This window comes from Dromaius novaehollandiae, chromosome 3, assembly GCF_036370855.1.
Source record: "Dromaius novaehollandiae isolate bDroNov1 chromosome 3, bDroNov1.hap1, whole genome shotgun sequence".
Lineage (NCBI taxonomy): Eukaryota > Metazoa > Chordata > Aves > Casuariiformes > Dromaiidae > Dromaius > Dromaius novaehollandiae.
In genome coordinates, this window is record NC_088100.1 from 41,049,792 (window position 1) to 41,073,555 (window position 23,764).

General features: G+C 42.7%; 2 protein-coding genes across 2 annotated transcripts in view; one reads left to right on the top strand and one right to left on the bottom strand.

Moving 5' to 3' along the window:
* PM20D2 (peptidase M20 domain containing 2) overlaps window positions 1–11,512 on the top strand; it is a 48,821-nt gene extending 37,309 nt beyond the window's left edge. Inside the window, exon 7 of the mRNA XM_064508772.1 lies at window positions 10,133–11,512. Within this exon, the coding sequence (XP_064364842.1) occupies window positions 10,133–10,438 (306 nt within the window). The 3' untranslated portion in view covers window positions 10,439–11,512. The remainder of the gene's footprint in view (window positions 1–10,132) is intronic.
* GABRR1 (gamma-aminobutyric acid type A receptor subunit rho1) overlaps window positions 1–23,764 on the bottom strand; it is a 41,147-nt gene that overhangs the window by 11,660 nt on the left and 5,723 nt on the right. Inside the window, exons 2-4 of the mRNA XM_026093426.2 lie at window positions 9,854–9,907; window positions 5,686–5,792; window positions 4,130–4,197 (exon numbers count right to left, since the gene is read on the bottom strand). Of these exons, the coding sequence (XP_025949211.1) occupies window positions 4,130–4,197; window positions 5,686–5,792; window positions 9,854–9,907 (229 nt within the window). The remainder of the gene's footprint in view (window positions 1–4,129; window positions 4,198–5,685; window positions 5,793–9,853; window positions 9,908–23,764) is intronic.

The following is a 23,764-nucleotide window of genomic DNA, read 5'->3' on the forward strand; positions in this document are numbered from 1 at the left end:
TGCATTAAGCTCATGCATAAGTGTCTATAAGCATGGGGACTTACAGTGTAACATAATATATTGCCCATAAGCTGAGGGAAGTGTCTGAGACCGACCAGTCTGCCATGGTACCTGAGTCAGGGTAGTCAGATGGATTTGGGCTATTTTTCAAAATTACTTGTCATTTTCATTTTTTCCACAACACTTTCCAATCTCTTTGAAATATGTTTTTTTGCAATTTGTTTTCAGAAGTGATTTATTAATCCCAGCTATGCTAGCATTACACTGGAGGCCAATATAATTCCTGGAAATGTTTTACACTGCATCCAACTGAAGCTCCCCGAACGCAATGACCATGTCATTTCTTTATTTTCTTTTGGTCCATTCTATAGCATTCTTTAAGACTTTTTTCCTCTATACAGGTTTAAAGAAAATCATCCAGGAAAACTTTTTTTCATTGACTCCGGTTAATATCTCCTTTAAACAGTAATAAATTAAGAGAAGCCTCACTTTCTTGCATAAACATTTGCATTTATGGTTGCTGTGGAAAAATCAAGTATTTTCAGCTCTCACTAGAAATGATATATTAATCCTAGTTTTCTGCTATTAAACTGGGAACCACAATATTTTATAATGTGTCATCTGAAATTCCCCCAATCAACAACCATGTAATTTCTCCCTCTTCTTTTGGTCCATTTCTCAGAGACACTATTTATTCTCCCATTATTTTTTGCAAAGAAATTTCCAATTTTGGGATAGCAATTTGACTTTTTTTCTTCTTCCAGTCTTTCCTCCAGATAAAGCAGCTGCCCCACACAGCCCACAAAAGCCATGTTAATTTCAGAGTCAATTGTCCATAATAGATTGTTATAAATTTTAAAATGAATTGGACAAAAAAAAAAAATCTGATTTTTGACATCCTAAGGAAGTTTTAAAATGTCATCTATTACTTTATCACTTTCTTGTAAATAGTCAGAAAATAGGAGAAAAGGAAAAGATATATTTAACTTGGAAAACTGAAATTTAGTACACAGTGAAGAACTCTGTAATCGATGAATGTTCATTCAAAAAGCAAACAAGCAATGATCTTGCAAATCACTATGGCCTTTTTATATAAACCTGCATGAGTTAAAAAGAATTGATTCTGACATTTAAAATCTTTCTCATCGTTATTTTGCTAACAGCCAGAATTGACTCTGAATGTTTTTTTCCCTGAAGCTATAAAGTACTTTTCCCATGTGACGGGGTGTTGTAGCGTGATGTTGTCTACAGCAGCATCAGGGAGAAAGGTGTTTGAGGAATGTAGGCCATCTGGGTGGCACTGGCTGGCCAGGCAGCAGCAGCCTGGTTGGCATGGATGCGAAAGGCTCTCATGTTTCCTCCTTGGAGCCCCAGGAAGGGAGTGCGGTAAACTATGAGGAGCATTCAAAAACCAGGGGAAATCCCTCAAAATCATAATGCTTGCTTAAAAATTGAGCTTTTTTTTTTTTTTTTTTTTTTTTTTTTACTTTGAAATCATGAATCTTGAGTTCTTCCCCTTTGCCTTTGAGTGTTCAAGCCTTCTGAGGGCTCTCTGGCCACCTTCACAAACTTTCTGCACAACCACCAGGCCTGGGAACATGCTAGGAGAAGCAAAAGCTGAGAGCCCCCATGGCTCTAGGTCAGGGCACAAAGAGTACTAGAAACATGAGAGATGGCTGGAGGCCTTCAAATGGGTTGGGAAAATATGTGCACATGGACAGACGCTGTGTAGCCTCCAGATGCACCTTGATGTGCCTCGGCTTTGTAATCCTACCCCACCTTGTGAGTGGTTGAAGTCCACGCTGACTGCAAATATCCCAGCCCACGCAAAAGCTAAAATTACATGATGGAGGGGCAGGACCAGGGTTATAATCCCACAGCAGAGTCTATGTTGGATGCTGAATAGACATGATGCAATATGATACCCTGTCTGTACAAGGATTTCTCGTCCGTGGCAGGGCAAAGTCAGGTGGGTGAGCCTGCACTGTTGGTCCATGCTGTAAGCTGTCCTGTTTGGCTCAGCCCTGAATGTGAGTAGGATATGTGTGTGTGTATGTGTGTGTGTGCACGCGCACGTGTGTGCTCACACACACATGCACACACACAGACACAGAGCTGTTACTCTCCGTTACTGCCTCTCATCTGAGAAGAAGTTACTGATAATGGCTACTGGGCTACTTCTATGCCGTATGGAGCAAGAATAAACATTCGCTGACCTTTAGCAGAGCCTTACTCTCAAATTTTGAATAATACAGGTCAGCAGTGCTGAAACATCTTTAGGCTGGATAGAGCAGGAGTGTTTAGTTCAACCACATGGTAAGAGAAGTGAATTGGAAATAACCCAACATACTCAGAAACCTCCCAAGAAGGATCAGAAACCTTGGTGGGTGAAACATTCCCATCAAATGGCTGAATGATTCTCTTTTTTTCTGTCAGACCAAGGGAGAGACAAAGGCTCTCTTTCACCTCACTGATCCCCCACTCATCCCACACACTGTACTTTTACATCAGTTTTCTCAGAAATTGCTGGCGTGGGACCAGCGCTGAAACCATGGACGTCAGTGGGACTCTGCTGTTCAGGTAAGAGGAGCTTGGCTGGCCACAAACCACAGAGTAGGGACACTACACGCAGTGGGCAACAACCTGGATGCAGTTAAATGAGAAACACTGACTGTGTGGCCACAAAACTGTGTTCCTGGTTTAGACATGGGAAGAGGTCAGATGAGAGCTTTCTAGCCCTGTTGCAGTCATTAATTAGGAATGCACAGAAGTCTGGGCTTTCTGTGAAATCATCAGAACTGTTAATACATTTGTTGGAATAGCGAAAAATTTTGAAAACTATTTTGTGTTGGGCTGTGAATTTTTTTTTCTTACAAAGCAAAAACTGAGCCATTTTGAGACTCCAGAAATGATCTAACAGGGTCAGTCTGAAAAGCTCTGGGTTTTGAAAGGATTCATAAAACTGGTGTAGATCTTGCAGTGTATATGTGGGGGCCATCTCCCATTCTCCCTCTGTGTTCCCACTCTCCTGCATGGCTGGTTATGTCATGCATGTATGTAAAATATTTCCAAGAAAAATCTCTTCCAGAAATCATACTCTAGTTTCAGTGGTGTTTTCTGATGACAAAAGCTTCTCAAGCGAAAATCATGAAGTCCAAAATCCACAGCACTTTCAGAGTATTTGAAAATTGGCAGTTTTCACATTACTAAGTTATGGTGCATAGGAAATGAAGGAGAAAGACTGAGTAATGAATTCAGCCTGTGCAGAATGCCACCATCAGTCCTGTGTGCCCCTGAAATCCTTCTTTACCATCAGTGCAAAGATTAAGAAAGGTCCTACAGAGCCTTATATTGGTCCTTTGTACACAACAAGGGCGATACAACAGCTAATGAACTGAAGGCAGATTCTAGAGAAAGTTTTGCCCTTAGAAAACTTTCGGCCTCTTGCGATTGTGCACTTCCCAGTGGAATGAGTAATTTGACTGAAGATAGAGCCTGTCTTTTGAGGTGACATTTAAATGGCAAGCATTTCTGTTCTCACAGCAGTGCTACCACATGACAGGTGTGTTGGCACTATCGTATATAGCCTGTTGCTCATTCTGGCTGCCTTGTAGAGAGCAGGACTTACCAGTCTGAACCAGCATTGCTCTAATGGTAGCTACATGGCTTCTGGTTTGGAGCTAGCTTGCCCCTGACCAGCTCAGTACATGCATGGAACTAGATTGTGCCTGCAATGTATCACACAAAGTGTAATAAAACTAACACATTAATTGTTCTCCTCTCCTCAGAGCTTTCAGGTCTTACCACTTCTTAACAAAACATAAAACCCAAATCCTTTGGGGCAGTTTTGGCAGTACTATTTCATTTTGTCCTAGAGAAAATAAAAGGTCCGATTAACTTTTCTTCCTTTTGCTTTGAGACATTTAGAGAGATAAAATGGTAGTTTTGCTGGCAGATTCTGGTCAAATAGGTTGCCCAGAGGTTGTGGAGTCTCCATCCTTGGAGATATTCAAAACCTGACTGGACATGGTTCTGGGCAACCTGCTCTAGCTGACCCTGTTTGAGGAGGGGCTTGGACTAGAGGATCTCTAACGGTGCCTTCCCACCTCAACAATGCTGTGATTCTTACCATATCCACTTCAGAAATACTATCCAGACTTTCAACTTGGACATCTACACCAACAGGAATTGCAGGGCCTGGAGAAAAAGTTGAAAAAGTATAAACTCAGTCAGACAAAGTAACCAGCTGGTTTTCATATCTTAAAGATGAAAATTGGTGTTCAGTCTAGGAAAGAAACAATAGTAAACTAACTGATGGTAGCAGTGACTGGAATTCATAACAAAAACTTCTTAATAGCAATAAAAATCAGCAATTAGACTGACCTATTACTGACTTCCTCTCCACTATATTACTTTTTACTGTTACATTTTCTAGCAATCAACATGCACATTTCTTAGGCTATAATATGCTTTGCAATGCATTCAAAATGCAGAAAATCTTGGCGGAGCTGCCAGATTCTCAGTATAGAATGAGACCTTCTTTCTACACCTGTCCCTTCAAAATTTAAAAATAATGTCTCTAGTGCTTAAGTCAAGGGCTGACAGTCCTCCAGTGCATCCCACTCATACAGAGAGCCACGGAGGTGCAGTTAAGAGGATGTGGGAGAATTATTCATAATTTTCCCTCACTTCCTCTGCTCTCCACTCAGACTAATAAGATCCATGAGAGCTACTCCAAGTATTTTGTTTTTACATCATTCAGTGTTTGGTGTGGATGAGAAGGCGAGAGGGCTGCCTGTGAAGGAGAGGCTGTGTTACACAACACAGGCATGTGCCACTGGGTCTGAGGTCCCTGAGGGGAAGGATCAGACTATGATGGGACATAACAGGGATTTTGGTTTTAACTCTTCCTCCAGACTTTGACTAGCCCCTGCATACCTCTAGCAGTTACAGTACAGGAGATCTGTCAAGACAAATAATGTTCACATTAGTGGACTGCTATGAAACTGAAACCATTTTAAATTAATTGAACATGCTGGTATTTTGTATATTGAGCATTTAACAATAAAATCTTCTTCTATCAGAGAATATAATGGTATACTGGATTTGAATGACCATCTGTCAGCCAGAAAGGGTAGATAAATTACAACATTCTTTAATTCGATAGGTTGAAGAAAGCACGTTCTCCTTAATCCATTTGTCTAAAAGCTTAGGTTGCTGTAGCACACAGCCACAAAACTGTGAGCAAAGTATTAACACACAGCAGTCAAAATATTTTTTTTATTATAAACAAAATGGCCAGGTCTGTAAATATGAAACCTCATTTGATTATGCACACACGTTATCATAGTAAGACAAAGTCCTAGAATTCCAGTCATCTAGGAATAAATGTAAGCTGTTCTGGCTGATTTTATCAGAAGAAAGTGTCATTGAATACCAAAAATATTAAATTGCCTCTATTCACATTTCCATGCCTTTGATTAAGCTATTTGTTCAGCCAAGGAGGAAGGCTATTTCATTGCAACCCTACCCCCCCAAGTGTGTCATGAATCCACAACACAAAATAACAGAAATTAGAGACAGAAAAGGCTCTGCTTTGTCGATCTGCTTGTTGATATAACTTTGTGTTACGGTATTAAAAAGTTGTGGAGAAGAATACCACTGACAAATGGGCATGTTTCATACCTCCAAAACCTGGTCTCATGCTGAAGTCATGGTCATCTATTCGCAGCAGCTGCTCTGACTTTGTCAGTGGAGATTTGGTGATGTCGGGGCTTCGTTTTAGAATTGGGCTATGGGAAAAGAGAAGCACAGCTATGAGTCCTGATCAGCGCCTGTAAAAAGTATGCTGTTTCACTGCAGTCCTAAAACTAGAGCCCATTCTTGCTCATTTGCCTCTTACACCATGACTGTGTGATTGCTTGGAATAGTTGGTAGCAAGTCATCAAAAAATAATTCCTGTATTCAATATTCAGTGCTTACACAGCTATGATAAAGCATAAAACACTTGTTTTGTGACTTTTGTCTCTGTAAAATAATCTGTGCATCTAATACTGTTTGGATACAATCATTCAAACATGTGGGCTAGAAAAACAGTGTGCATGGGTAAGTGGGGAAATGGAAACGGAGGAAGCATCTCTGACAGTGATTTATGACAAGGCATGAGGAGAGGAATTAGGGAAACAATATATCAAATAAGCTGCTGGCTGTAACCCAGGAACAAAATGGAGATAGGCTGGGAACCGCGCCAGGAGGCAGGCCCCCCCATAGCTTGGGATAAAATGATTAGCTCCTGCCCTAGATTTCTAATAAGAATAAAAAGGAGCATTAAAGACTGGAGGGTTTGGAAAGGGTCATTCCAGATGCTGGCAGAGTCACATCAAATGCTGGGCAGAGGATGGTCTGCTCATCCTCTGAATCCACCTCTGAAAGTGAAAATAATGTTCAGCTCCATAGCACTGAGGTCTGGATTGTAGTTGCAGCAGCTCTTTTATAGCTCTGTAATGTAATTAAACCTTTGTTGCACTCTGAGCTAGCCGCATGACAGCTGGTAAGACAGCATGAGCGTTCAAAAAAGGGAGGAAAGATTTTGCTGTTTCTTAGTTTGAAAAAAGATGATATGCTTAGAGGGACACTTGCCCGAATATATAAAAACAAGTCAGAAATAGATCAAACAAAACCAGAGTAATAAAGAAACTTAAAGGGGAATATTTTCGCGAGATAAACTTTTCATAAATGAGATGATTGCTTAATCATGCTGTATTTCTCATAGGCTCATAGACAGTCATACCACAAGAATCCAATACAATAATCTGCTTTCATGTCCTGTCCTACAGAAGCTGGAAGTGACTCCTCTCTCAAACCCATAGCTTTACCCGAACTACAGAGCATCTTAGAAAGGCAGTCAGTCTGAGTTTAATGACTTCTAAGGGTGAAGAGTTCACTATATCCATCAGTGAGTTCTTCAAGTAATTAATTACCCACATGGAATTTTAAAAGGTGCACCCTGCTTCTACTTTAGATTTATTTAATTCAGCCTCTGTCCACAGCATCTTGCCCCTATTTTGTTACATAGAAGTGACCTCACAAACCAGATGTCTATAAGCCAAAACAAAACAATTTCTAAACTCTCTCTTTGCTACAAGAAACTCACTGCATTTCTTTCCTGTCTCATTGAAAAGCTTGTGTCCCAGAAGTTGAACCACTCTCGCAGCTCTTATCAGAGTCTTTTCCTCTTTGTCAACATCCAGAAAGAAGTAGGTGAACTTGAGGAGTAAAGTAGCAGGCATAGGGTGCAGGTAAGTAATTCAAAAATGCACTTCCATGCCCTTGGTGTTTAATAACAAAATATTTGGCTATGAACCACAGTTGTCTAGAAATGGCAGAGAAGAAAGGTGGCCAGTGGTGTATCAGAAAGAGACCTTCTGAGCTGTGAAAAGACACATGCGGTGGTAGCGTGCATGAGGTAAAGGTTTATATTCAGCTGAGGCCTGGGAGTGTTGTTAGCAGGTCATTGACTTGATCTGAGAGATTTGTGTGTAGATTTGATCACTGGTGAAAGCTCTCTCTGAAACAGGTAGAAGGAAGGATGAGCAGTGCAATGCAGAGCCTGGGATGGTAGAGGGGTTAGTTTAGCAAAAGAAAAGCTGAGAGGGAATGTGTCTGCCCATATGATGTTGGGGTGAATGAATGTGAGGTGAAAGGACTAGTCAAATGAAACAACAATGTTAGCACAAGAACAAACTAAACTGTACAAAAAAATAGTGAATAAATTTAGGGTTAAAATTAAAATGTTTCTATCTCAACAGAGCAGTGAGGTTCTGCTCTCCTAAACTGAGGTTTGGAGGGGATATTCCTTGTGTTTGTGTCAGAGAGAGAGTCCATGCAGTCATCAGGGATGAAATCTGGGGACTCAGGGGGTTCCTTCCCTTCCTACAATTTTAGAGATTGGACACAGTTCCTCAAATATCATATGCAGTGATATTTATACTTCCTTACCCACTGCTTTTGCTTGTGCTCATACATAATGAATTTCATGGGTTAACTCCCTTCCGAAGTGTGGTCTCATCCTTTGGGACCTACATGCCTTGCTCCTAATGACCTTGCTTTTAGCCATCAAAAGACACATTGTTCAAGCAATTTGGGATCTAGATTTCTTGGTACGATTGACAAAATCTGACAATTATTTGCCTCTCCACTCAGTTTTATGTTGCTTATAAACTTCACTAGCAATTGTTTCACATGTTTTATCAGCTCATTACTAAACATAGTGTATAGCCCTAGGCAGATAATAGATTTCTTCACATTCCTGTTGTAAACAACGTGCTCAGTAACAATTCTCCATCTACAATGAGCTTCTGAGATGCCAGTTCACTCACTGGTTTCTAATTTATTTACTATGGATACATCATCTATTCATATGATATTGTCTAGTACTAACTTTTACAGGTCTTCTAAGTCTAAACCAAATACTTTATGGACACCTAACTACCATATCGACACTCTGACCTTTGTTAGAGTTAAAACTAGTGTTTTTATTTTTTTAAATGGTTGGTTAATTTTCTTTTTTTTCACTGACACTCTTTAAAATTTTCCCATTTTGAAGTTGATGAAGAGGATAGGAGTACAATCAGAATATAAAGAGTGAAAACAGTTCTGGCCTGCCAAAAAAAAGAATGTTTAAAGTGTTTTTCTTTCGGAAGCTTAATGGCATACAATTCTTTTTTCAATTTCAAATAAATAGGATTTTTTCATTTTGCTGTTAAAGTCTTCATTGAACATTGAAAAGTAAAAATATCTTTCCAGTGAAACAACTGGATTTTTCATGAAACTGGTAAGTCAGTTTAAAAATAAGGGTGGGGGGGTTTGGAGGGGGCAGGACATTTTTTTTGTCCAAACTGACGTAATTTATAGCTTCTTACTTCTGCCTTTCCGACCACAAAAAGGGAAGTGTCCCACCAGGAGCTGCAGCTGAAATCCCAGCGGGTGAGCCGGGGGGTTTGGGATGCGCCGCGTCGGGGGAGGAGGAGGCTTTGCCCATGCACCGCCGCGGACTGCCATGCAGGCAGCTCACTTGCACGCCGACCAGCCTCCGCTGAGCAGCCCTGCGCTTGCCGCTGTCTAAATTTGGCTCCGCTTAATGCCAGTGCTAAGGAGATTGCAGTGGCAACGGGAAGGGCAGGGAGCCGCAGGGGCTTTCCTGGCGCAGCGACGTCGGCCGCTGCGCTGGCGGCACCACGCCGTTTGGCCCCAAAGAGCTGCCGGCCTCGCTTACGTGGCGGCAGCGGGGGACGGCGGGGGATATACGTGACCTAGATACTGTCCCAGCCGGTTGGTGCCTCGCTCGACGCAAATCCCATGCATCCTGTGCGGCCGCGGGCAGCAAGCCACCTCAGAGGCCACGGAAAATGGCCGTGACATCAAACCGGGGCCCCCGAAGGGGGTCTGGCAGTTCGGTCTGGCTCCCTCCAGGCCTCGCCTGATCCTGTTAAATGGCACAAGTCCTATGTACGGTACGATTTCCATGGTTAGATGCTTTTCCTTTCCGCTGCTTCGCTGGGAGGGCGCCAGCCCCTGCGCAAAAGCCGAAAGGTGTCCGTCCTTGCACAGTGACAGCCGCCGCCGGGGCCCGGCCGCGGGGGTGAGCTTGCTCGCCCACGCTGCCACCACCCGCTGGCCGGTGGCTCTTCCCCAGCGAGAGCAGCCAGCCTGAACGCCCCTCTCATCTTTGCAAAGAGCCGCCCTGACACCCATCCCCTCCAGCGCTGAGTTTTCGGGGACGGGCGCGTCCCGGGGGCAGTGGCGCCGCGAGGGCAAGGGCCCGGCTGGGCCATGCACATGGGGCTTCGCCTACCTGCCTTGCTTGTGCGCCTCGCCGTGGGCTTCCCGCCTCTGCCTCTGCGGCCGGCTGCACAGAAAGGACCGGAAAGGAAAGGGAAAGAAAAAAAGAGATGAAACAACCTGTCACAGAGAGCAGTCACGTTTCCACATTAAGCTGTTTAGCAATATCAAGGGAAAAAAATGGCCGTGGCTGGGTGGGAAGCACAGAACGCCTTCTCTTTTGTCACACGTACAAACGTCCTTTTAACCTTTTTTTTTTTTAACCTTTTTTTGGTGGTTGTGTCTTTCCCAGGTACTGTGTTCCCCAAAGCCACCGGCGGTGGGGGGCTGCAAGTGCCCCGGGCAGGCAGCAGCGACGCTGGGGTCACAGCTGGGAGGCCGAGAGGCGCCCGGCAGCCTGCTGCGGGGGCCGAGAGGAGGGGAGCTGGGACGGCGGATGAAAAAAAGGCTGGAAACCACTGTTTTGGACTCCTGGCCGAAGGACCTAGACAAACGGATCACGAAAGCATGGAAGCTTTTCCTTAGGTTTTCTTGCTTTCTGCACATGGGGATATCCCAGGCCGCAGGGCTTTTTTTCACTTTGTGTGAAGAAATATGAGAGAAATAAAACTCTGTGTGTGTGCATGAAATCCCCCAAGCAGATAGTGAGAGTATCTTGTAAGACAGTAACACGAGTATTTTGTTGCTTGGGACTTATTTTGGACACTCAGCTTTTCTCATTCAAAAAGTGAGCTTTGGAGGACCACCGCCAGCTTGAGCAGAAGAATGCAAACGCTATAGCCCACCTGGGCAAGCACACTCAGCTGTTCCTCTGCCAAATTTGGGTTCACTTCATCAGCACCGAGTTTTCCAGATATACACAAAGCTTGTGAGCAGGCCATTCCAGTTATATAACCCCTCTGTTTTCAACTGTGTACCTTACATAAAAAAATCTAAAATAATCCACATTATTGTGTTATTCCCACATTTCCTGCATTTGGGTGCTCTGTCTGGTACACAGATATTCAATATGAGGTAGCAAGTAGCAGATATATGCAATAACACGCCTGTGGTGAGAAGAAACTCCCAGCTCCAACAAATCCCACCATCATAAAAGCAGTTACAATATCCCTGAAACACAAGTTTTAGGGAATCTGTCAGCCATATGTAGCTGACAACTAGCATGTTTCATTTCGATCGGTGGCCAGTAGTGAGCTACATGTCTTTATACCATGTGTGTATTAAAATTAAATGTTTGTCAATATACAGAATATAAGATTCTGTAGATGGAGACAACTCACACTGAAATACATGTTCTGAATCGTGCGACAATATTTATGGGGAGTTTCATCTTTTCATGGCAGATTCATGGGCATGGAGAAGTAGCCAAGCTATCTCCTGAATAAGCTAAAGGAGAATGAGCTTTGGAGAAGCTGCATGTGATCCAAATTCCTAGGAAACTGCAAGAAAACGGTTCTAACAGCTGACGTGTTTCACAAAGAAGGGGTGAATCCCCACCGACAGATGTAATCTGAGACATTGAGCAGACAAGGCAAGCCTAAGGGGGCCAGAAGAGTAGCTGTAGTAGGGTAGCTAAATACAGAGAGAGGGAGATCTTTAAGGTTTCACCTTAGTGCTGGTAGATAATATATGGGGCATTTTTACTTCTATTTCTTCACCAGTGTCTATAAACTTTTGCCAAAAATAAATCTTTCTTTTTGTATTCATTTTAACCTGGGAAAGGTGGTTGAGTTAAGGGTGAATTCACAGTCTAATAGTGTCATCAAAACCCTGTCTCAGCCTGATGAGCTACAGCTTTGCACCTCCTTTTTCCTCTCTTGAGGGGGATCTAACAGTTTGGCTGGAGGAAAGCACCCAGGACTGACATGCAGAGATGAATGAAATGTCCACAAGGACAGAGAGGAGCTAATTCCTAATAGTTTTTCTGAGGTATCAGGTACAACTGCATCTAGTTAGTCATCCTAAAACAAACTGTGCCTGACTGACCTAGAATCAGGTGATACTGGCTAGTTTTCTATTTAAGGCCTATTCAGTCTTCAAGAAGAACATATCTAGTAACAGACCTGATTTGCTTTGATTTCCTCAAAAACTTTTCTTTTCTGTTGTCTACTTTGCAGATCCCAGGGAATTTCTCATTTTGCGACAGCTACAAATGCAGCTATTAAGAAGTCCACCCACCTTAGCCTAATACCTCTGTAAAACATTGTGCACCTGTGCACAGCCCATGCCATTCCTATGGATCACACTTTATAACATGCAATCTTAGCTGACAGACACGTGGGAAACTGAGCATTGCAGCCAAGCCTCTGTAGTCTCCTGTGTGGTAACCGTTGTTTAAAAGGGGATGCTATGGCAGGCTGATTATCATAATCAATATTTCAGCCACAAATTAGCCTTACTGCATTTGCTGTATGGTTACTGTTGGAAGACTAACACACTGGACTTGAAAAAACCCTTCTCTGCAATCTAGCAAAGATCTCACCTGACCGAAGAGGCTCCATGACCTCTGTTTGTATCCCATCGATGCTGCTGTGGGATCTCGGCAGATGTGGCTATCTCTGCTTAGCCAACAGCCATCTTCTGCATCTTGTACAGTCTTGGGATTGCCTGGTGTCAGAGATGCACCATGCAACTCCTCTGACCCAGAGGAGCACTCAATCCCATGTGATAATTTCAGACTTTGTTGCGAGCTGCATAATGGCATGCTTTAGTTGGCATTCTTGTGGGGACAAAACAAGCGACAAGCCCTTTAAACATATAAAACCTGACTTGATGACTGACAAAAGAGCGTAGCACTTCAGCAGCCTCAATTGGTAATCTTTTGTTTCTGCTCATGTAGGGAAAGCCCTATATAAATTTACACACACTAGCAAAGACAATACATTATCAAAATAGAAATACAATGTACTCAAAGTGACAAAAGAATAGGAAAAAGTATGTGTGAGCAGTTCTCTTTATAGCATTGAATCTACTCGTTAGAGGTAATTTATTATTTTCATAAGAGGTAAATATTTTTAAAATACTCCTGGGAAAAAATAATAGAAATTGTAGAAATATTTGTTTCTATTTTCATATTGTCTCTCAGCTGGCTGTCAAGAAAGTTCCTGCCCTTCTCAGGTGTTTGCTTATTTAATCACTAAAGGAAAAAGTATTACTTCTACCAATGTAAGTATTAGCTTAAGAGTAAAAATAACATTTTAAACATTTAACACTTCTAAGCCAACTTTAATTAAAAGTTTAAGAAATTAGTTTATCTCTGTAATAAACACTAACTCTAATCAATTCTACTAATGAAACTATTTGCCTATTAGCATATATTTCAAATCCTGCTCTTGAGGTTTATGGAGGGAAAACTTCTTTTGTTACCACCCAAGCACCATCGCACCTTTGGTGAGTGCAGGCCAAACTTCAGGCCTTGCAGGATGGATGGATTTTCCCTGGGCTGAGAACTCCTGAAACCAATAGGGAAAATTAATCTTTCTGGTGCTAAGGAGAAGTAGACAAACTCTGTATATGGCCAGACTAGCACTGGGCTGTACTGTTGGCCCCTCCTGAAGTGAAGCATTTGCCGAATGGAATTGGTTTCTTTCCAGAATCCATTCTGTGTTTCCCAGAGGAAGGCTAGGAATAAAATTGTATGCAAATGACTATTTTCCAGAGCTTTGGCCATGCAGCACCATTGCTATTCCAAGGAATAGATCCTTTGCGCTGCTTCTCCTCAAGGCCCCAGATACCATGCAGCAAAATGCTCTTGCCTTAATAATTTCTTGCAAACATTTCATCCTGCCCTCTGACCCTGAGTTTTGAAAGGTGTGAAAATTTGCACATTCCTTACTTTTATCCAAACTACATCATTTATCCTTCTGGTATAAATGATTTTGCTTGACAGCTCTGATTTTTAGGCTGTTTTTCCAAAAAGAAAGGTGCTGCCATTGAACGCTTACCAGGCCAATTCATCTAGAGTTTCTGCTTCCTAACGGCTGGTCCGTACTGCAGCTCTCAGTACTGCAGGGACCTCCTCTCCCTTACTAATGGCCTCCCTCCAACTCGGGGTCACAAACCAGCAAACCACGCTCTCTCCTGCTGGCTATCATTGTACGGTCATTGCCTCCTCCTCCTCGCCGCCCCACTCAGCTACCCGTGGAGGTGTGGGGTTGCCACCTCGGTTCCTCCCATGAGGAGACTAACACGGGGCAATTAGGCTACACAAAAGCCCCAAGACCTAGGGTTGAGATTGGAAACTGCAGTCTTCTGCCTTGCAGGTACACACTTGGGCTGCCTGCTGACATGTCTCGCTGCTGCACTCTTCTAATTACCCAGCCATCAGGAAGTTATTTCACATGTTTTGAGCATAAGCAGATTCTGGCAGAGATCTGACCTACTTACACAACTTCAAAGTGCCCTAGTAAACTTCTGGCTGTTTAGAAATAATGTTGGTATTCAAACAGGGAGAAAGGAGGCCACGTTCTTGCTATTTTCTGGTTTCCATTTCTCTTTACAGAGCTTATCTAACACTTCACATTGGCCCTAAACCTACCCTGCCAAAGGAGTCATCAAGACATGATCTTATAATTCATGGCTGAATACTCTCCCTTACTCTACACCTGGCAAACCCACATGGTATCTCTTGTTCCTTCTGTGTGATTCTCCACTTTTTCTAAACTAAGCTCTATTTCTACATCACAGATCAGCATAATATGACTATGGTCCAGCCACCACAGGAGACTGCTCATCTGTGCTTTGGTTCAGCACCTTCACTCCATAATGCCAATCTCATTCACCTTCTTGTAGCTCTGAAGTCACTGCGCTTCCCCCACTTTTCTGCTTCCTTCTACAGCAGCAAAACATTTTTATCTGTTGCCACTCATTTCTCTAGTTACTGCATTTTGAAGCCCTGTCTCTGTCTGCTCAATAGCTTTTCTATTCCAGTTTCCGAAGAGTGCTCTGCTGGCTAAGTGATCAATGGCAGCTACATTACAGGACCCAGTTAGCCTGCCCGTTCTGGCTGTGAATCAATCGCAGGTTGCTATGCCTTCCTCTTCATGCATTTGCTGTCCGTAAGCACTTGCACCAAACAGCCTGCAGTCAGGAGCTTTGGTCCACAGATTGGTCACAGATTGCTCAGCGCGACTGCTTGTCAACACAATCACACACCATGGCAGGATTGCTTCTGCCTCCATTTGGATAACAGACTGTTTTTAAAACAAACCAATAACTCCTGAGGTAAAATGCAGTGAATAATTAACAACCCTTTTTTTCCATGTCAATATTTAACTCCTAACAGTTACAGTGCCGAAAGGCATCTCACGGCTCATGAAGCTCACTGAAACACCTTATGAAAAAGCAACAAACATCACTGGAGCAGACCTGCATTTATTCACAGTTCTCTCTATGCATTGCTAGAGCAGCTCTCAGGCCCCTGATGGCAGCTGGGGAGATGCACTCTCCAAAGCCATCTTTATTCCCCCAGATTCTCCCACTGCTTCAAGGGACCTTGTGTTATCACTGTCCCAAAGGCTGAGACTTACTGGTTGTGGGGGGCTAACCATAAATTATGATCGCTAGGAAAAAAAACGCTCACCCCAGACCAGATTTTCATAGAGCTATACACACAAAGCAAAAGGCATTGAATCCTTTTTTAAAGAAGTCTGAGATTTACTATGTCATTCATAGTCCCTCCAGGTCATCAGAGAGGCACTCTAAAGTCTGAAGGCCTCAGCAAGCATTTGTGAATGCCTAGCTACACAGGATGTGCACCAGAGAAATGTCAGGTGCACATTTGAAATGTGTGCCAGAGAACTCAAAGCATTTTGAATGCAACCATGCAAGTATGAGACAGGTCACTACCCATTTTGGAATTTCGATTTACAATTACTAACACAGTTTATGTTTCATATCTATAAATCATACTCTGTATTTTCTCTATGGAAGGAAACATACTGGTTATAGACTGCGGCTGTACACTATGGACTGTGGTTGTAGACTATCTCACAATCTTATCAGGATAATCTTATTAGGATTTGAGAACATTTCTTCCCTGAAGAATGAAATCAACATATGAAAAAGTAATATTTGAGGTATTTTCCTAAAGAAAGGGGTGGATGTAAGTTGCTGAGATGTCTTATAAGGGAGTAGAGAGGAGTGGTCAGTGACTTGGCCACTAGCCTAGAGTGTGGGAGGGATTTCCTCCTCTGGTACAGACTTTCTACAGAATCAAGAATAAGCTTTGTAATATCCATGTGCCTTGGATAATGATGGCAACTGTGAAGTGGTTGTGGCACATGGATGGCAGGGTTATGAGGACAAAGCAAGTTCCCCAGGTACCTCTATGAAGGATGTCCCCAGTGCAGTGAAGATGTCTGAACTGGCTCTGCACAGACCACCTTGGATTTGGAAGCAGTGGAGCCAGATTCACGTGGCCTTTCCTGAGTCTGAAGGGGGACATCCTCAGGGACCTGTATAGACAGGTTTAGCAGGTCAGGCTAGCACTAGCCTGGGAATCCTGGGCCTGGCCAGCACGTGGGGGCGTGCCCTCAGTGTGGTGACATGCCTTTGACATGGGGACTCACAGCACCAGGACAACTCTTTGCCCATGTCAGGCAGTGTGGGTTATGGACAACAAAAATGGCTCACTTCCATATTCAACAATTAGAAACAATTTAGCGTGTTACTACTATCAACCTCACAAAATGCTTTGTGGTCTTTATATGTCAGACTCAAAGAGTATCACTTGGTAAATCGTTGACAAAGTCTTCACAGATGGTGTTTCCAGAAGGAATTGGTTCCACTGGTCTCCACAGGGGATACATGCAGCACTGCCTAAATCAAGATTGATTAACACTTTTTATTAAAAAAGGAAAATTACAGTAAATCTGGGGACACTCTGGCCTCCTCACCCTTCATGATATTCTTAGGTCTGCAAAGAGGATGGCGGATCAGAGAAGAGATGTCAGATCCGATCCTGTGTCCAGAAATTTTGTTTATATGTGACAGTGACATAGTTGCTGCCCCTCAGTCACTTGCATCACTGCAACATTTTGGCCATGGGCAGCAACTGAACTTGAACCTGCTGCCTGGAGTGGAGGCACCCGCTGCCATGGAAAGCCTGGCAGCCAGCAGCTGGAGAAGAGAGACGCGGGATGCCCATTCCCTCTCTAGCTTATCTCATGCCCCCAGCCCTTCTCCAGTGCAGCAGGACTGTAGACTCTCCCCCACCATCTTCTGACACCACCACATACTTCATTTTGTCAGATACAAGCCTTCTACTGATATAAGCTCATGTAGTAATTTCTGCAGCTCATACTGTGCTGCGGTGCAGATGATCTGCAGCCTATCCTACCACTGAAGCAAGGTCGGAGAGGATGGTGAGCTTGCTGAGCCCGCTTTTGCTGAAGCTAGTGGCCATTTTTTATTTGAAAGGCGTTTCTGAAGAAACTGATTAAGAAATGAATGAAATCAATGAAAATTCCTCATCCCTGCCAGCCATGTTATCACTCTCGGCTCCAGGCTGCCTCTCCCTTAGGGAATGGTTGGTCCACGCTGCACCCAGACCACTGGTGGGCAGCTTGTGCAGTGCCTCTGATCCTGCACCCCTCTCGGTGCACAGACTTTGTGCCACACCAGGCAAGGAAACTGAAGGAGCTGCCTACTCCTTAGTTTCCCTGTAAAACCACAGCTGGACAAGGCACTGAAGAAATGTCCATGAGGCAGGAGCTCCAGGAGAGAGCAGAGGACACAGCTCAGCTTCCTGCAGAGGGCAGAGCCTTGTGGGGAAGGACACACAAATGGCAAAGGCAGAGATGCAGAAGCAGATCCTTACATAAAGGCCAAAACGTAATGTATTCCATGTTTTTTTAAAAAAAGTTATTTGCTGTGGAAGGCATTCTTATCCAGGGATAGGGAAAAAGATGGACCTTTCAGGACTGCCCCAGGCCAAACACACTGTTAAAACAATGATGAATACAGTACTGAGCCTTAAAAGTCATTATTGTTCATGATTATTAACAGATGAAGTAAACTATTAATAAAGAGTTATGCTTAAATATTTGACTAGCTTCCATTTGCCCCTCTGTTTTATCGCCGGTTAATGACTTGGGTTCATGTATCAACATCACGCTAAAGGCAGAAAGCAGACTGGCTGGTGTCAAGCAAGGAAACAGAAAAGAGGTGGGAAGGAGGCTGATGAGATGTGGTTTGTAGTTATATTACACCAATATACAGCAGGTTTCTGCAGAGAAAGAGTGCAGAGGCAAAGAGAGCTTGAATCTGCAGAAGAGCCTATGAGCCAGGCGAGACTAAAGAGAAAGAAAGATGCTGGATGAGGGAAATGGGGACAGAGAGAAACACTGGATAAGGCCAGAGAGGAAGTTGTCAGAAGTAGCAGAAAGGAGACGTCAGGCTCAAATGGGGCCTCCTCATAGCACAGTGAAAGTCCTGTGATACAGAGATACCCAGGCTGGTCTGGGTTAGGAGGGGTGCCTGCTCGTCAGAGAGTGGCGCTGGGCAGAGGTGCCACCTGGCCCATGGACAAACATCATGTCACCCTGGGTCCTTGCTGGGCTATCGAGCCCTCCCGCACACAGGTGTGTGGGCTGCTGGCTGGAAGGAGCCTGGCCTCTCTGCACTGCCCTGCACTGCGCACGGTGGATGTAGCCAGGGGATCCCTTCCCCTTCTCTACCCCAAATGAAGGAAAAGGGGTTGGGGGCAGGGGGGCCACAGAAAGTTTCCATGACATGTCCTGTTGATTTGCAAATGAATTAGGAAGACCTTAACAGCATGCAGGAGATGCCAGTGTGTAGGCGGTGCAATGGGTTTGAGTGAAGTTTCGGAGGTAATCCAGAGTCTAAACAAGTGCTTTGAGGAGGGAGGAAAAGTGGGGTAGGGGAACAGGGCGAAAGAACATCCCATACCTGAGGGAGGATAGAGCAAACTCACCACGGCAGGAAGCTTTCCTTATCCAGCAGCATACACAACAAGAGGTGGGATGCACTGTATAAAATATTAATTTCCAAGGATGGAAACTCACTAATTTGTACTTAACCTGGGAGACTTACAAGCTTGTGAGTTGAAGATAAGCCATTCAAAACTGAGGAAAATTAATCACAGAATACACTTTATCTTGGCATTTGGCAAGCTCTTATTTGCTTCTAATTATGTCCAGTCGTGTATCCTTATGCTTAGTAGGTTTAAAGCCGGTGAAGAAAGATCACCCCTTGCTACTGCAGGTGGTTAAATCTATGAAAAGAAATGGGGAGAGAGAGCTAGTTTCTGTATCCAGATTACAAAATCTGAGAAATAGTGGGATGAGAGCTGATCTACCATCTTGTTTTTGAAGGATTCAGAAAATTCAATGAGATGCCTATTTTAATCCCATGTTACTTAAACATAAAGCAATCTTAGAATGCAAAATAAGCTAAGGCAGGAGATTTATATATGTAGTTTAAATTTGCCCTTCCTTTGTTTTTTATCTGTACGTGAGCACTAGCAAAAGAAAAACATTTAAACAAAGCTATACGTATTGATTATTCACAGAAATGTAATGCCAGCTGAGATCTTGGTACTGTGCCTGAGGTTGTACAAATAAAAGCTCGGCCTTCCCATATGTGCCAGAAATTGCATCCAGAGGGTTTACGTTTGTTCAGTTTTGTGTTATATAAATTGAAAGGAAGAGAATGAGAGAGCAGAAGGAGCATTACCGAGGTCTGTTCTGCCAGCTGGAGGAATAAGCAGGTATGGTGCCAGGAGCGAAGTACATAAACAGGAGAAATAGATAGATGAAGGGAAGGGCAGCAACTAACCAGGTAATGCAGAAAGCGCTGAAATGTGTAATGTCTCCCTCAGTCTTCCAAGAAAGTTTTCTTCTTCAAAGAAAAGTTAAATTGTGACCAGTTAAATGTGTCAGCATAGTGCAGATCAGGGAAAAACATCTTAAGGAGCAGTTAGAAAAATCTGATGTATTTAAATCAACAGAGCCCGATGACTCTTCTCCAAGAGCACCTAGCGTACCAGCTGCTACAATCTCTGAGCCATTAGCAATTACGTCTGATAACTCACCATAGATGGGTGATATCCTTGAGAAATGGTGAAGGCCTGGCCTAATATAGAACCTGGATTAAAAAGGGGACAAAAGAAGGCTCTTGAAGTTTTGATATTTGGAAAGAAACTGGACCAAAATTCATGATCCATTTGTAAGCATCCCCAGTAAAAACAAGATTACGAAGATCACTCAGTGTGAATCTTTGTAAAAATTTATGTCAAACCAGTCTAACATTCTTTTTGACAGTGTAAATGTCTGCCTTAGTGTAAGTAGGGGGAAAAGTAGATTTCATTGCTAAACTAGTGAAATACAGTTTAGATGAAACTGTGAGTATGGCTGAAAGGCTGTGGTTAGAGTAACTGCCATTACTTTGCTGTCAGGCTGGGAAGACATATTAAACCAGGTTTCACAGACTTCATCCTGGACTCGCTACTGATCAATATGTTCAACAGTGATGCAGATGACAGTACTGTAAAACTTGTGAATGACAGCATGCTTGAAGGGGATACAGACACTTTGGGGAGTAGGATCAGAATTCAAAGCAACCTCAGCACATTAGAGAAATGGTCTGGTATCAAGATGGACTTCAGCAAAATACGATACAAACAACTACATGGAGTACAGAAAAATAGTTGTACAAATACAGAATAGGGAATAAATAGCTAATTAGCAGTACTACACTTGTTTTAGTTCCTTTCTTATGGCAGTGAAAACATTCTGTCTTTAGAAGGGCAATCGAAAACATCAACAGTTAAGGAATTTACTTTTACTATCAAAAAATGCAGTATTGTAGCAATTCCATTCTTAGAGAGAAGAAATACTCCTATTTGCACAAGACCAGAGACAGAATAAAATAAATGATCTGGATAGTAACAAGTCACCAGGATTTCACCCAGAAGAAAGCCAAATAAGAAACTGCCGAACTATCATTTAAATTGGCCTTGGTGTCAAAGGAATGAAGGGTGACAACATTATTCTGATTTGGAAAAAGAGTTCCAAATGCAATCCAAGGAACTACAGACTTCTGCACTGGACAAATTAGCTACAACTATAGCAAAAATTACCAAAAGTAGACAGCAGATAAATATCATATACATTGAAGAAGAGTGAGAGCTGTTTTGACTTTTCTTGAGGGATGTTATGCCCTATAAATGTAACAGGGTTTTCTAACAGAGTTAATGACCATGCAGATAAGGTCAACATGATCCTATCTAATCCAGATGACATAGTATACTTGGATTTCCAAAAAGGTGTTGACAGGTCTTTTCCAAAGGCTTGTAAAAAGACCAAGCTGTCAGAAAAAGGAATCCTCATGTAGAAGATTGTAAAATAGGAAATAAAAGGAATAGTGGACAGTTTTCATTATGAAGTAAGATTGTCAGTATAGTCCCATGGGAACTGTGTTGTTCAGTAAGTTTATAAATGATTTTGGAAAAAAGGATAAGTACTGGGTAACAATATATACTGAGGATACATAACTGTTCAAGGTAGTCAAAATTAAAACTGGGGATGAAGATTTCCTGCAGGGTTTCATGGTACCAACCAAAGTAAAATAAAATGGTAGCAGAAATTTAGCATTAATAAATGCAGACCAATGCACATTGTTTTGCACTTTGTATTTTCACACTGAAAATTCACATTTTTTCAATGTACTTTCAGAAACAGCATAAAGATAGATACACACCAGTGACCTCTAAATTACCTGTTACTGTTTAGGAAGGAGGTCTCAGTATCAGTATCATTGCAGCTACTTCTTTGTAAACATCAGCTTAATATTCCACAGTGCTCAAAAATATAAACAGGATGCTAGGTGGTATTAAGAAAGGAGCAGCAAACCAAACAGAAAACATTTAAATGCTGCTAGTAATGCCAAGGCATGCCCACATCTCACATATCCAATACCCTTACTATAAAAAAGCAGAGCAGAGCAAGGGGAGAAAGCCCAGGCTGGTCAGAGATGGAGACAGACAGAACAGAGCGGGGCTCTTAGATGAGGAAAGAGACAACTGCAGAGTGATATGATGCAGTTACATAAAACCAGAAGTGACATGGTGAAGATGAATAGGAATTCATTGCTTATGATTTTTCACAACACATAACAAGGAAAAAAATGAAAGGAAGTACAATAAACTACATATCATAACGCTGTGAAATTCACTGTCATAGAAAGCTGAATGCTAACAATGAGAGTGAATTTGAAAGGTGGCTAGGCAGCTCATATTAAAAAAGACCATCAGGACAATTTTGCATAAGAACCAACCTGTGACTCAGGAGATCCAAAAGCCAGGGAGAGCCAGAGGCAGAAAAGTTGTATGTAAAAAAAGTATGTAGCTGAGAAAGGTCTGCCTAGAGGTGCCCTTTTTGTTCTATTCTCTTTACTGTCAGATGCTTTTGGAGACAGGATACAGAACTGGTGCCCCTGTGGCCAGTAAGCATGTGCTTATACTGTGTAACATAACATTATAGGTGATTAGCAGTCTGCAGCCTTCCTTCAGCTCTGTGGCTGAGGTTTCAGCAAAACTGGCGCCTGACCACACAAAAGTAAGAGGCTGATCGTAACAGAGAAAGAAAAGATAGAGCAACAACTTGGCTACACCCTTCAGATTTTTCTTTCTGATTTACCTCTTTGCCAAATGTTGACTCAAAGTGGACGATTCCTAAGTTAAAAGAAAAAAAATACACAAGATGAGAAGGAAATAAAAGGCCTAGAGAGTGGGATAGGAAGGGTAGGATGGATTTGCGCATACACATGGGTCTATAGAATTGATGGCTCATGGCTTGTGGAGCATAAGCAAGAAAAAGCCTGTGGCAGAGCTGTCTGTGCAGATGTGTTCCCAGCTGTGCACAGGGGCAGCTCCTCTCTCCCTGGAACTGGACCACACATAGGCCCTGTGAGAGCCCGTTCCAAGCTGTTGGCTTGGCTCTCCGCTTACAACAGCGTGGTATCCTCAGCATGGCAATCACCAATGGCAATATCTTAATAAAAACAACTTATATGTACTCAGTAGGGAGCAATCTGCCTTGCAGTATTGTTGGGTTTGCCTGTTTTTTGTCTTTTTTTTTGCTTGGCCACAGGTAGCTTTTTAGAGCCTGTTATGTCTCCTCACGCCAGCTCATAAACTTCACTGGAGTAATAGACAGAAGACAAGATGACTAGAAGACAATATGAAGTTTCTGATCCTAGGCAAGTTACATGATAGCAACACTAACTGGTGATTTTTATCATCAGTGGTAGAGTAATTTAATGGTACTTGGGTCTATGAACTTAGCTACAGAAGTAGAGGCAACCTTTTGACTTGAATCACTTGAATAAAGATCGAAAACTACATGAAGAATGTAGGCCCAAAATAAGTTCTAGAAAGGATGAAAGGAGGCTGGTGATAATGAGGAAAGTACAATATATAATTCTTACAAAAGTATCACTTGCAATGGCAATAAAAGCAAAGAGGGGAGATTTGTGATTGGGTTGTGAGAAAAGACACAGGATTTCTGAAGAATGTTATGCAGGATTAAAGTTACTTGAAAGAACAACAGGGATGGAAAGAAAAAAATGAGAGGAATAACAAAGGAATAACAAAAAGTAAGATAACGTATAATAGGATAAAGGATAGGAGCACTTGCAGAGAGGGAAAGGATTTCTGGCAAGTGGAAGAAGAGGTAAGACAGCCAGCAGAAATGGCTGCCAGAGGACAGGAGGAAGTTACAGAATAATATTGAGTAAGAAGCAGCAGGAGAAATCCTGACAGGGAAGCCTTGCTGTGTGACAGGAGAAATGGATGTGGCTGGGGGCAAATGAATGAGGCAGGTGAAGAGGAAGGCAGAGGAGGCCCTCAGGGACAAAAAGGAGAGTGAGCAAGACGTAGAAGAGGAGGAAACGTAAATGAGGG